Consider the following 14,338-nt stretch of genomic DNA (forward strand, 5'->3'; position numbering starts at 1 on the left):
CCGTGTAGATAGTTGATGGACCAATGATCTGACTCAGGCATAAGGCAGCTTCCTGTGTTCCTATGAGTACAATTGTGGTTGCATTTACAGCAGTGGTGTGAAGCATGTGCTGATTCAAATGAAGCTCCGAAGAAGCGCTGGTGTATTCTGAATCAGTAATTTGCGCATGCATCCCATAGGGTGTATGAGACTTGGATTCCAGACTGGCTCCAGTGAATCACAAAGCCTGTGAAGTCACAAAAGGAACGCTGGGCTCCCTGCCAAGACATCAGAGTAAGCAACCAACAGGAGTTCCCAGAATGAGGCCAAATCTATGGGAATGCTGGAGAGGGTAGATTCTTGATTAGCATTTCATTGTAATGTACACTAGCGGGCTTCTTTCCTCTTCAACTTCCTCTTCATGTTTTAAAAAAGAATGGCCTGATTCTTTTCCCTGACCCAGAGGAAACTGGCATTTGAGGCAGCATGTGATACGATTGTGTTTTTGCAAGAGCAGGCACTCGGGGAAGAAATGAAGAGAGGGAGGATAGCTTTGCTTTAATCCCTTGAAACAAAAGCAGTGGAGGGTACCGGGAAATGATTTAAACAATTTAAACAAGGAGGAGCAATGTGGAAGCGAGAGCTAAGCTGTGCATTTGTTTGGTGACCCTTTTCCGCCAAAATTGCAATGGTTGTCCCAGCCAGTCAATGGCTTCCTACAGCCCATTTAGACTCAGAGGATCTACAGTATGGCAGTTGGCTTTGATCCTTTTCTCACCTTCTGGTTGTACTAGGGTTTCTGAATGGTACTTAGCTACCATTGTCACCAGCCAAAGATAGCAAAGCCAAGGGACCTGCAGCCTGCCATTCACGTGCCTTGCAAATTCCTGTCATACAGAATTGTCTGGCCATTGAACCAGGCATTAATTTGAAACTCAAAATGCTTGTTTTTTGAAATTTCAGTAGCATACTGTATTCTTGTCAAGCACAACAGGCTGTTAGTAAGGTTTTTGAAGATGTTTTCTCACTTGCTATTTGCTGCCTTGGTCTCCTTTGGGAGGAAGGGTGGGATATAAATATAATACATATGCTTCATACGCTTCAGGTTACGGACTCCGCTAACCCAGAAATAGTGCTTCAGGTTAAGAACTTTGCTTCAGGATGAGAACAGAAATCGTGCTCCGGTGGCGTGGCAGCAGCAGGAGGCCCCATTAGCTAAAGTGGTGCTTCAGGTTAAGAACAGTTTCAGGTTAAGTACGGACCTCCGGAACGAATTAAGTACTTAACCCGAGGTACCACTGTAGATAAATAAATAAAGTATCTGGTAAAAGAAAAAGGGCTGTAGCTCAGTGGTAGAGCATTCCAGGTTCAGTCTCCAGGAAGGGCTGGGAGAGACTGTTGTCTGCAATCCTGGTGAGTCCCTGATGGCATTGCTCAGTTGAGGGCCTGCAGATCTCAGAGTTTATACCAAGGAGCAGGTAGAATTGTCTTGATTCTGAGGACCTGAGCTATAATGCACAACAGCACAGTCAGACTTAATTGAGCCCCACAGACTCTGAAGATGTCCAGGCACCTTGTTCTCATTCATTCATTCATTCATTCATTCATTCACTCACATTACCCTTCCTTATCTCCCAGGAGCTCAAAGAAGCTCCTGAGATGTAGCTTAGGGTGAGGTGACAGGCCCAAGATCAGCCAGTGAGCTTGAAGGATGAGCAGAAATTGGAAGAGGAATCTCCTCAGTTCTGGACTGGCATTGTAGTCATTACATCACCTTGGCTAAGAGCAAAGATGTAGGCTGTAGGATCCTGACTAGGCCTAGGACTTATTCCAGCTTCAAAAGCTTGAGGCTGCTGAACAGACTCTTGGGTTGTAGGGGTGCTTGGGGGTTTTTTGGGGGGTGGTTGTTGCTGTTGTTGGTTTTTGGTCATTTTAGATCTTGTGATTTACGTGGAAATGGTTCAGCTTGGTTGTGTATTTTTTACAAAATGTTTTATTTATTGTTTGTGACTACTTTTGTCATATTGCAGTTATGTATCTTCCCACCCCCACCCCCCAGGTGTTGAATGCTGCCTTGAGCATTGCTTGAACTGTGGAAAAGCAACATACAAATAAAATTATGTATTTCTGTCTGTCTGGTTGTGTTGAAAATCCCTGAGTGTTAGTTTTTGTGCACCAAGGCTGTACCGGGTGGTGAATGTTTCTTTCTAGTGTTTATATATTTACAACAAGAAAAGCTCCTTTCCCAATGCAAGGAAATATGTATATATTACCAGTGAATGAAGAGGTTCATATAATAGCTTCTTTTGCACAGTAGCCTGGATTTGATTGCTTTCCCATTTACACTTAATGGGTCGATCTTTTAGCTTTCAGACACTCATACATAAACTGATTGCTGTTGTCTGCCAGTTTTCTGAGGTGGAAGAATCCACAGCAGGGCGATCTCAGTATGCATTTGGATTGCAGCCAAATGAACCATATTAAGGATACATTATCTAATAGAGAGAGGGGGAAAGGAATGTATCAGGTTCTAGATTTTCTCCCTTCAACCAGATAGAGGATGCTCCATAATCCCAGCATTGAGAAAATAAATCTTTGTGTCCACATTAAGAAAGTTCTCTGCTGCTTTGTGGCATATCTTTGGGAGAATAAATGGCTAAGGAGTGAACCCTACACAGATCTGGAGTGGAATCCCTAAGATGGTTGGATGGTGCCTTGTACACCGCCTTCCGGCCACTCTCGCCTCCAAGCTCCATAAAAAGGATGGCACCATTGAGAATACCCTTTGGCCAGCTTGGTTAAAATAAGATGCTGGTATTGGGAGCAAGGCTGGCTTTGGATACATTAGTGCATTTGAGGTTCATAAAATAGGGTTCTAGCTATCCTTTTCCTAACATGCAAATTTTTCGTATGAGGGGAATTTACGGGAGTTGAAAGACTTCTCAGCTAAAGGAGCTCTGCCTTGCCTCCATTCAGAAGATGTGCTACCCAGACATTGAGTTACCACTCCAGTGGTCCAGGTCACATACCACAGTGAATGAATTACTGTGAATTCCCCTTTTTTGGACTTTTTGTTTCCTTCCTACTAGTGCACAGAGGCAACAATCCACGATGCCCTGCCTTAATGCTACAGCTGTACTGGGGATTATGGTGGGTTTTTTGTTCCAACAAACCACAGTCACTAATTCAAGAACAAACGAAACCACCCTATGCGAAGCATTGATGCCGAAGCCCCATTGAAATGTATGGGATGTGCATTAGAGCAGGTCCCATTAATTTCAGCAGAGCTTGCCCAAGAGAACTAAACTTGTGGGATTGTGTTCTAAGTCAACATGTTGCTGAACAAAAGATGGTGGGCAAGCCCCTATCTGAATGTTGACCAATAAATCTTGGTGGAATATAATGGTTTCCACATAATATTGTGTGTGTGTGTGTGTGTGTGTGTGTTTGTGTGTCCGTCCGTCCGTCCGTCCGTCCATCCTCTGCTTCTGCCATCAAATTCTTAGTAATTGAGCATTTCATTTCCTTTTCAGAGGGTGGATCAGCTCTTTATAAAGATAAGCCACTATAGCTGTTCTGTGAAAGTAATATAATGCACAGGAAGCAAGGAGAGGAAAGGGTTCTCATTCTGTTTCCTGTCATAAATTACCCAGCCTTTTGCAACCTGGTGCCCTCCAGATGTTGTTGGACTCCAATTCCCATAAGCCCCAGCCAACATGGCCAGCAGTGAAGGGTGATGGGAGTTGTAGTCTAACAATATCTGGAGGGTACCAAGTTGCAAGAAGCTGGGTAATTGAGTCCACGCTGAACATATTTACAATCCTAAACATAATTTACTTGGAAGCAAGCCTGTTTTTTTTCCACAGGAACCTTGCAGATGGATTGGTGTATATAGAAATGCTTTTTAGCAGGTGTCTAAAACAGTAGCACAAGGGTGGCTGTCTAATTTTTATGTAGTATATTGTAAAATATATACTAATAATAATATCATACCAACACAGGACACTAAAAAAACAAATCAGGGCAGATATTGCTAGACTGCAGTTATGAAAGTGACAATTTTTGGACTAGTCTAGTGCCTTAACACCGCTCCCTTGAAGTGCACTGGAGATCACCCCCACCCCAAGCACTGACTTCCTCAGATGCAAATCTGTGCTGCATTGCTAATTAATTTCTTGTATCCATGAACATCTTCTTCCTCTGAGACCTGGGAGGATGTTCATTAACCCTTTCCCAGTTGAAACCGCGAATGAGAATGAGACTTAGAACAAACAGGGGCTTTAGCCGTACCTCAATCCTATCTTACTGTATAAAAATATCATATACCATTGCTTTGGGTGGGAGTTGGACAGAAATTTTCAGTTAACAGCAAACAGGGGTGTTTGGCTGCAAATACTTCTCCATACCTGATGAAAATGCTCCCAATACCTTGATTTGGTTCACCTAGATTTCAAAAGTACATTTGGTATGCATGATTCACAAATACATGGCTGCTCCCTGCAGCAAGTTAGCTGATTGTAGGTTATGTCCAGGTCAGTGGACCATTTAAGTGCTCCCCTCCCCACTCCCCCTCATGCTCTGTGTTGACCTTGATGACAGGACCTAGACAACAAAGGATGACTTTGCTGAAGACCTGAAAAGCAATGCACTTAGCATTGACCGTGAATAAACAAAGTCAGGGTTGCTTCAGATTAATCTTTCCTAATTAACTCTGTTAAGAGCAATGTTGCATTCTCTGATGATGATGTACGAAGAACTGTAGGCCCCAGTTCATATGTTCAGCTGTGGGCAGTGATGAAATACAACGGTTTCGTTTTTGTAAGTTGCTTTAGGTCCCTGTTTGTGAAAAAAGCTAATAAGAATAAGAATACAGTAAGAATAAATATATAGTGGAGGAATGTCATGAGTCCTTCCTGTCCACAACATAGACTCCAGTATGAGCTTTGTCCTTCCTCTATGTGATAGCCTGATCACACTGAGATATACAAATTATTATTATTGCTGTTGTTGTTTAGTCGTGTCCGACTCTTCGTGACCCCATGGACCAGAGCACGCCAGGCACTCCTGTCTTCCACTGCCTCCCGCATTTTGGTCAAACTCATGATTATTCTTATTATTATTATTTCAGGAAGTTTTTAATGTCTGGTGTATTACTATGTTTTTATATTTTGCTGGAAGCTGCCTAGAGTGGCTGGAGAAACCCAACCAGATGGGCATAGCATAACAACAACAACAACAACTTGGGGCTAGGGAAAGTCATATATACAAATAGTGAACTCAAGTGCATCCTAATGGCCGAATTGAGACTGAGCATGCTCGGTGACCACAGAATGTTTGTTGGGGAAGGGGATGGAAAATTGAGAGGTAGGGGGACTGGGATGTTTGGAAAGAAGGCATGGCAGCCAGCGACAACTGAACAAGACCATTCCACATTGCAATATTTTGTTGCAGGTCCTTCTTATGTCCACCTATTAGGAAGTCCCTATGCTTAGCATATCCTGCCTGGATGATGGGACGTGGCAGCTGGATTCAGAAGGGTTTAGCTATCTACTGAATACTTTCAGTCACTGTTGAGACCACCCAATGGAAAGGAGGGGTAGATGCTGTTTGGATCCTCTGGGGCTCTTCCCTCTGTGCTAGTCAGAGAACTGCCAGTTTCGCTGCCATGTGCGGCTTTCATTGTGATGTAACTGATGTTATGAAAGGGAGTGATGGCCCAATAGCTGGCAAACGCTGAAGAAGATTGACGTTTGAAAACAGCAGGAACCATCTGTGTCTGGCAGTCTCCTTAGTCTGCAAATTCACAGTTTTTATTTTATTTTAAACCCATTGTTTGATCTTGGCTGCTTTAGATTTCTTCTGTGGAGAGTAAAACAGGGTTGGTGGTATGGGTGGAAGCCTGCCATCAGTTATGTGCTGGCAAATCCCTCTGGCTTCATTGCCGCTTGCGCATTAGAGTTTCTAGGCGCAGGATTCTAGCCTTTCAGGAGAGGAGAGAAGGACCAGAATGGGGGGAGCGGGAGTCCTTTGTAGTTCCTGTGTGAATTGGCACCCCGCCGGAAAAGTTTCAAAGCAAAGTCTCAAAGCTTGTTGATGAGCACAAAACACTGTTGTGGTGCTATGCTGTCTGTTTATTGTATGGTGATGAAAGCACAGTTAATATGTAGAGGGGAAAGCAGGTTTAATACGTAAATAATATGCTACTCTACCAAGCTAATCCTATGCAAAGGGGATTGCAAGCTTTTTTAGATATGTGTGCGTGTGGTTGCAGGTTGGGGGAGCTCACCTTATTCGAACCTGCTAATACATTGCAATATGTGCAAATTTGAAATTATATTGTAGCTCAGCTACTTAAAGCAAGAAGGAAACTTTGTCCTGGAGGATTAAATCAAAGATTTTCTGTAAGCAGGCTAAATTTCAGTTCTAATGCAATACACAGGGGAGTGGAGTAGTATTTCTCAAGTGTTTTGAATTTGCTTCAACTTACATACTTTTTTTAGTTCTGTGTATGTTCCGTCATCTATTTTCTTGGTAGATGAGTGTGTATGGATATGGCTTTTCTTTGGGCCAATGCCTTGAGCAGAATGGGGGCCCCTTTCAGTGATCCCAGTGATGAGGAGATGGTGATAGTGTTCATTCTAAAATAAGTCTTTTCAGACTCTTGCACAATGGCACAAGCTCTGCGTATTGGAATCTTACCACCCCAAATTTCATTTGACATATGAATTCATTAAGTAGCTTAGGTTCAGCACAAGCACACACCCAATGTGGAAATGATCAGATTGGCCTACCTTATAAGAGTATTGTATTTATTTTTAATGATTTATTGATTGATTAAAGTATTCTGAGGCACTCAAGTTAAGAAACAGTTCCAAGATGGAGCCACAGGCCCTAAAATGAACTCTGCCAATGGAGTTGGTGTAGTTAGTTCCTTCCCATTATCTGCAACAGAAGGGAACGTGGGAAGAAAAAAAAAAGAGTAAGGGTGGAAATGGAAAATGAAAAGCTGCTCTCCTCCTGCCCTGAGCGCAGCGAGCCAGCTGTGCTTAGGCAGTGGAGATAGCTCTGCCATCGAATTCCCCCTCTCCACCACCATTGATAGGGTTGCTTTGGAAATCAAGGGCAGGTAAATACCTTCATCTTAGCACAGCTAAAAGCTTTTGAACAACTTCAAAATCATAATGACTGCTATGATGCTTGTGAAAAGCCTTAAATGCTTAGGAAATTTTAGATTCCTACTAAGTATTCTTGGTTTTTTTGCTTAAATTGACAACACTTTGCCAAGCATTGGAAAAGCTCTTTCAGTGTTTGCTTTCATTTCTCAATCAGTTATTTCTTATTTTCTCTTTGCCCTGCCCCAAAAGGCCATTACTCAAGATTTGCAGTAGTATTTTTCTTGTGCACTGTTACATATTTGACTATGTACGGTATTTTAAAAGCGCATTGCTGTGTCTCATACTGATTCCAGTACTTTCTCTCATTTCTCTCACTTTCACTCTAGTGTGCGATATTTGGTTTTTCTTTTGAGGAGCACTGTTTTATTTTATTTATTTTGGCAAGATCCTGCATTTACCGTATTTTTCTCCCCGTAGGACGCACTTTTCCCCCTCCAAAAATGAAGGGGAAATGTGTGTGCGTCCTATGGGGCGAATGCAGGCTTTTGCTGAAGCCTGGAGAGCGAGAGGGGTCGGTGTGCAACGACCCCTCTCACTCTCCAGGCTTCAGGAAGCTATCCGTAAGCCTGGGGAGACCGGCACGACTTTCCGCCAGTCTCCCCAGGCTTGCGGATAGCAGCTTGCATCCTGAAGCCTGAGGCACGCTGAACAGTGCACCCCAGGCTTCGGGCAGATATCTGCAAGCCTGTGGAGACTGGCGGGAAGTCACGTCGGTCTCCCCAGGCTTGCAGATAGCAGCCGGCTTCCCCGCCCCAGCCCTGTGCCTGGGGGGGGGGGAATAAATTTCCCCCCCTTTATTTCCCCCCCAAAAAACTAGGTGTGCCCTATGGGCCGGTGCGCCCTATGGGGCGAAAAATACGGTATTCTCTGTGTTTCACTGGTGATGTAGTTTGAAGTGCAAGAATGGTGCTCCAGCAGATAGATCCCACTCTATTCATTTTTTTTAATTGCAGAAAAATTGATTATTATGTTTTACAAAACATCGTGTTCTTGACAGCCATGTATTATGCAGGCTGCCCTTAGTCCCCGGATTTTTTGAAGACTCGTCTGAGACTTCTCAGGCATTTACACCTTGTGTAAACATGCATGACATGGGAGAGAGTTAGCTCTGTCTGTGTCAGATGGGAGACTGGCCGTACTTTGGAGCAAGTTGTAATGCACGAGTAAATATTATATTATTACAGGAGTCGGTCAGGTTTTTAAGAAAAACAAACCTCCTTGTTTGTCTTGCAACTGGGGCATACACACAAAAGTGGAGGGGTAGCCAATGTGGTCATGCCCTTCTGTATGTTGGCCGAGGCTGATGGGATTTCTCCAGATTGAGTGAGTCTTATGTATACTTTCATAGTTAACGTAAGAGGAAGACCTACTGTCTTAAGTTTAGAATCAGCCACTCACACCACCACTTTTATTAAGTAAGACTTGACTCCAGGCTTCAAGACATGTCTCACCCAAGACAGAGAACTGAGATGCATCAGCCATAGTACAGTGGTACCTTGGTTTGCAAACAGTCTGGTTTGCATACGTTTTGGATTTCAAACATGTCAAACCCGGAAGTGCGTGTCCCGGTTTGCAAACCTTTTTTGGATAACAACCCATATTTTTTTTGATTACGAACAAATTTTTTTGGAGGCCCCCATTGGTGAAAACACGCCTTGGGTTACAACCTGTTTTGGTTTACAAACGGAGCTCTGGAACAGATTATTGTTGTAAACTAAGGCACCACTGTACAGTGGTACCTCAGGTTACATACACTTCAGGTTACATATGCTTCACGTTACGGACTCCGCCAACCCAGAAATATTACCTCGGGTTAAGAACTTTGCTTCAGGATGAGAACAGAAATCATGCAGCGGCGGTGCAGCGGCAGCAGGAGGCTCCATTAGCTAAAGTGGTGCTTCAGGCTAAGAACAGTTTCAGGTTAAGAACGGACCTCCGGAACGAATTAAGTACTTAACCCGAGGTACCACTGTACTGTAATGCATTCCCCGCAGTGGATGCGATGGTGTAGGAAGAAGGCAGTGGAACACACAAATATCTATATCACAATGATTCGCAGGACCTGAATTTATATATACCTATTTGACATCTCTCCCACCTTGCAATTCAGATGGATCCCCAAGGTGGCTTTCATTAGAAACACATCAAAGGCCATTGCATGGAGCTGTCCCCTGCCATTGAGTGCTGGTTGTGGTTGCCAGAGCAAAGGCGAGTTTGTCTAGGAACAGGGGTAAGAAACAATGGTTTGGTGCTTCTGTATAGGGACAGCTTCAGAGGAGAAATGCTTACATAACTTGGCACCAGCCACCTGAATCCCCCCCCAACCCCCTGTATTTTAAAACAATTCAAATGTAATGTATGTGTGTAAAGCTTTTGATTTTCATGCTACTCTTCATCATGTCAAATGTAAAGGTAGCAAAATGTCAAGGGTATATATAGAAAGGACAACGGGATGCAAGAGGGAATAGACCCACAGGACAGGTAGTGTGAGCTCTTTGCAATCCGTAAACAAGTTCTCACGTCAAAACGCAAAAGGCTTAAATTTGATTTACTTGCTGCAAATAAAATCGCTTTTGCAATTGTTGGTTGCACCAAAAACAACTGCACCCAAAACCTTTCCCACATGGGAGTAAATAATCTCTTTTGCCCATACACAGTTCCTCTAGGGCCTGGTACAAGTTCTTTGTTTAGGAGTCAATTATACAAAGCAGTTAATGATGACAGACAGAAAAACCTGACACTCCTCCTGTTATGCCTGGATTATTTTAATTGATCCTAGCGGATTTTCTCCTTGATGGGTTTATCTGATTTCATTTTCACTTGCTATCTCTTATCTCCCTTCCCTACAGAGAGAAGAGGAGAGATGTAACATTTCATCTTCTTGGTTTTAGTCCCATAATAACTACATGCTATTTAGGGTTTAATCTTGACATTGCAAACCAGCTTCTCGAATGTCACAGCTGGTCCAATGCCTTTGGCTATTGTTTGTTTGTTCATTATTAACTATCCAGAGCCTAGAAATCTGAAGGGAGACCTAAGCATGACCCGCCTTTTACTGTGTAACAGAAAACAAGAATAGAAGAAACCAATAACCAACACTAGATTTTAAGTAAAAATATCTAAAACTAATTCTCACTGAAATAGTCTGTCACTTAATGTTCTGTCAGCTGGCAGTATTATTAATTTAGTAATGTAGTAGTTTCTGAGTATTCAAGGGGGGGGGGTTCACGGAGTATGAAAAAGCGTGTAAGTTGGTGTGAAAGGAAAATTAAGGGTAGGGGGAGAGAGGGAATTGACACAGTCCCTTAAAAACTTGTAATAAGCATCTTTTGTGGAGAAATAGGTTAACAACAACAACAACAACCACCACCACCCTTTTTTGCTTTTAGAAGGGGTGTATCTCAGTGGTGGGACATGGGTGGCGCTGTGGGTTAAACCACAGAGCCTAGGACTCGCCGATCAGAAGGTCGGTGGTTCAAATCCCGGCGACGGGGTGAGTGCCCGTTGCTCGGTCCCTGCTCCTGCCAACCTAGCAGTTTGAAAGCACGCCAAAGTGCAAGTAGATAAATAGGTACCGCTCCGGCGGGAAGGTAAACGGTGTTTCCGTGCGCTGCTCTGGTTCTCCAGAAGCGGCTTAGTCATGCTGGCCACATGACCCGGAAGCTGTACGCCGGCTCCCTTGGCCAGTAAAGCGAGATGAGCGCCGCAACCCCAGAGTCGGTCACAACTGGACCTAGTGGTCAGGGGTCCCTTTGCCTTTTTATCTCAGTGGTAGAAGGACCAAAGTTTAATCCCGGGCATCTCCAGGTACGGCTGGGAGAGAACTCATTCTGAAAATCTGGAGAGCTGCTTCCAGTCAGTGTACTGAGTTAGATGGACCAACGGTCTGACTCCGCATAACGCAGCACCTGGTATTCTTATGTATACACTGATATTTCAGCAGGAAGGTCAAGAAAAAGGGTTCTTTTTCTGCTCCAAACAATGCCATCCCCACTTCTCTATGGGGAAAGAAGTTAAGAGCCTGACTCAGACAGCCATCAGGGAGGAAATCTGCTGGGATCAATTAGAACAGTCCAGGTGTGAAAGGAAGGATCCAGGAGAGGCAGGTTTTTGTTGTTGTCATCGTTATAATTTTCTATAATTGACGCCCACAAAAAGAACTTGACCCAGGCCTTGGAGGAACTATGAACAAGCAAAGGAGAGCCCCTGTAATGTGGATGAATGACAAGGGAAGCCCGTTTCCTTCATGCTCTTCCGCTTGTGAGATTCACAGGAGCATCTGGCTGGCTGCTGCTTTTGAAAAACAGGATGCAGGACTGGATTGGACCATGGTCTAACCCAGCACTTATTGCAGTCATATGTTCAGAGTGTGTGGATGAACTCGTATTAAACAAAGGCACCATTGAAAGTGAAGTGTTTGCGGAGGAGAGACTACAATCAAGTGGCTGTTTATGGGTCACGGGTGTCACCTCTCTAACATCAGGGTAAAACCGGGCGGCAACTGCTTCTTAGCTTCAGTGTGCCTCTATTTCAGGGATGTGCCTCCTCTTTCCCACTCTTGCTTTGTTGAGCCCTTTCGCCCTTCTTCCTTGACACACATCTCTTTACATGATGAGAGCCAGGCCTCTCACTTGCCTAATCAAGTCAGAGCAGTTCCATGTCTAGAGGAAGAAATGGGAAACCTTGGAAAGAATAAACAAACAATTGTGTCCTTTGGTGTGCTGATACTAGGTATCTAAGTAAAAAGAGACACGGGCGTTGCTTCTTGCCAGTCGGAACCCGAACAACTTTAAAGAAAAGCGTCCCATTAGTGAAGCAATGCATGCTTTGATAGTTTTGAGCATGCAACGTGATCTGTCCTTTGTGCCAAGAAGCCTCATATTTGTATCTTGATGGTTAAAGATAAAGGGACCCCTGACCATTAGGTCAAGTCGTGACCGACTCTGGGGTTGTGGCGCTCATCTCGCTTTATTGGCCGAGGGAGCCGGCGTACAGCTTCTGGGTCATGTGGCCAGCATGACTAAGCCGCTTCTGGCGAACCAGAGCAGCGCACGGAAACGCCGTTTAGCTTCCCGCCGGGGGGGTACCTATTTATCTACTTGCACTTTGACGTGCTTTTGAACTGCTAGGTTGACAGGAGCAGGGACCAAATCCAAAAGATAGAAGCCATGGTTGCTGGTGCTCATTATGACAGGTACTGCAGGAATCGGGGAGGTCAAATAGTAAGTGGATTCAAAGCCAATGGCAGGTAAAGCTACCAATTTTGTCCCCATTATCCTCCCTGCTGACTTCTACAAGGGCAACGCTGAGAATAAGGGGGAGGAATTGACCACCATATCTACCCCGTGGACTGGGGTGTAAGCAGGGCTTTTTTTAAAGTCAGTACTCGCTGGAACTCGGTTCTGGCACTTTTCAGGTGGGCACCATTGCCATTCTAAGAGAACAAGGGTGAGTTCATGGTGAATTCTGGCACCTCTTTTTCTAGAAAAATAGCACTGGGTATAAGCAGGCAGGCAGGCAGGCAGGTTGGTGGGGGCTGGCTGAGGGCAGACTGAGATTGGTGGGACAGTATCCCATTCACCAGTATCTGTTTGACACTAACCCACTTTCCCCCTTTTTGTTCCCCATAGGCATTTCTCCACCGAATTAGACAGAGTGCTGTGGACAAAGCTGAAAAATACATAACTGAGGACAACATCAAGGTAAGTCTCTCAGAGTACCAATCTCTTTGTGAATGATTTAGAGTATGGCAAGAGGTTGGGTTTGCATACACCTGGTCAGTGAGTTGGTAGCCACTGCTGATGAAAGACTTCCGTGTTATGTTAAATGCACAGGCATTTTTCACCTTTGAAAGATGCAGGTAGAAAGAAACAGGTAATTTTTTTCCTAGCATGGAGACGTAGTTGTTGAAAACTGTTACGTAGTTGTTGAAAACTGGCTGGCTGGCTGGCTGATGATGATGATGATGATAATGATAATGATGATAATAATAATAATAATAATAATAATAATAATAATAATAATGTGTAGCAACCCTAGGCAAACCTTTGCTCCCAGGGACCAATGGGAAGGGCTAACTGGATGCACCTATAGTTGTCAATATTAAATTGGTAGGCAAAGTGTTGGGGTTTCTACTGATGAATGAGCCATTTCTGGATAAATTGATAAAATTACTGGCTTGATCTCAGCCAATTCAAATTGATGTTGATGCTATTGTGTTCCACGTTAAGGATGCAATGGGATCCAGTTACCCTACCACTATGAGACTCCAATCCTCACCCCCACCTCCTAGTCTGGCATTAAGAAATCGCAATAAGGCAACTTGGAAGGGAGGTCTCTCAGCCCTCCATTTCTTGGTGTGCAGCTCCACATGCCTGGGAAATACAGTCAATGAGCAGGTAGAATGGCTTTTGAAGGAATGCTAATGTGCAGGGGCTTGTGGAGAAGAGTTGAACTCATCTCTGCTTGGATTAAAAACCTGAGCTGGCGAAGAATTTGAGAGGTCATAACACTTGCTCTCCTCTTTGACCAAAAAATTAGAAGCCTGCATTTCCAAACTGGGAGATGTGAATCCTGACTACATATGTAGCGGTTTGTTTCCTTCTTTTGATCATCAATCCTGTTGTATGCCCCTTCTGACCATATGCTTCGAAGCATACATAAGCGCAGTCCTGCAGGTGCAGGACAAGAACCCATTGAGTTAAGCATGCTGTTCTCACAGTGGCCAACCTGATGCCTGTGGGAAGCCTGCAAGTCAGACATGAGTGTACCAGCACTCTTCCCACCTGCTCTTTCCAGCAACTTGCATAAGGCTTCTGATTGTGGAGGTGGAACACAGCCATCATGGCTAGCTGGTAGCCACTGCTAGCATTATTCTCCATGTATTTGTCCTCTTTTAAAGCCATCCAAGTTGGTGGCCACCATTGCCTCCTGTCGGAGTAAGTTCTATTGTGCTTTGTTTTGTTTATCTTGAATCTTCTAGCATTCAGGTTCATGAGTTCTAGTGCTACAAGAGAGGGAGGAAAACTATCCTCTTTCTCTGTGCCCTCCCCTGGAGTCCTACTCACTAGGGAGGAGAATAAAGGATCCGGGGGAAATGGAGGGGAGAACTGCAGCAAAATTCAGTGTGCATAATTTAAAGGCACACACAGACTCTCTTGGGATTTCAACCCTAGATGCTGCTA

General features: G+C 44.2%; 1 protein-coding gene across 1 annotated transcript in view; it reads left to right on the top strand.

The window, feature by feature from the left end:
• Positions 1 to 14,338, top strand: part of PREX1 (phosphatidylinositol-3,4,5-trisphosphate dependent Rac exchange factor 1) — a 220,618-nt gene that overhangs the window by 82,075 nt on the left and 124,205 nt on the right. Inside the window, exon 2 of the mRNA XM_083507877.1 lies at positions 12,785 to 12,856. Within this exon, the coding sequence (XP_083364003.1) occupies positions 12,785 to 12,856 (72 nt within the window). The remainder of the gene's footprint in view (positions 1 to 12,784; positions 12,857 to 14,338) is intronic.

This window comes from Podarcis liolepis, assembly GCF_965112155.1.
Source record: "Podarcis liolepis genome assembly, chromosome: 6".
NCBI lineage: Eukaryota > Metazoa > Chordata > Lepidosauria > Squamata > Lacertidae > Podarcis > Podarcis liolepis.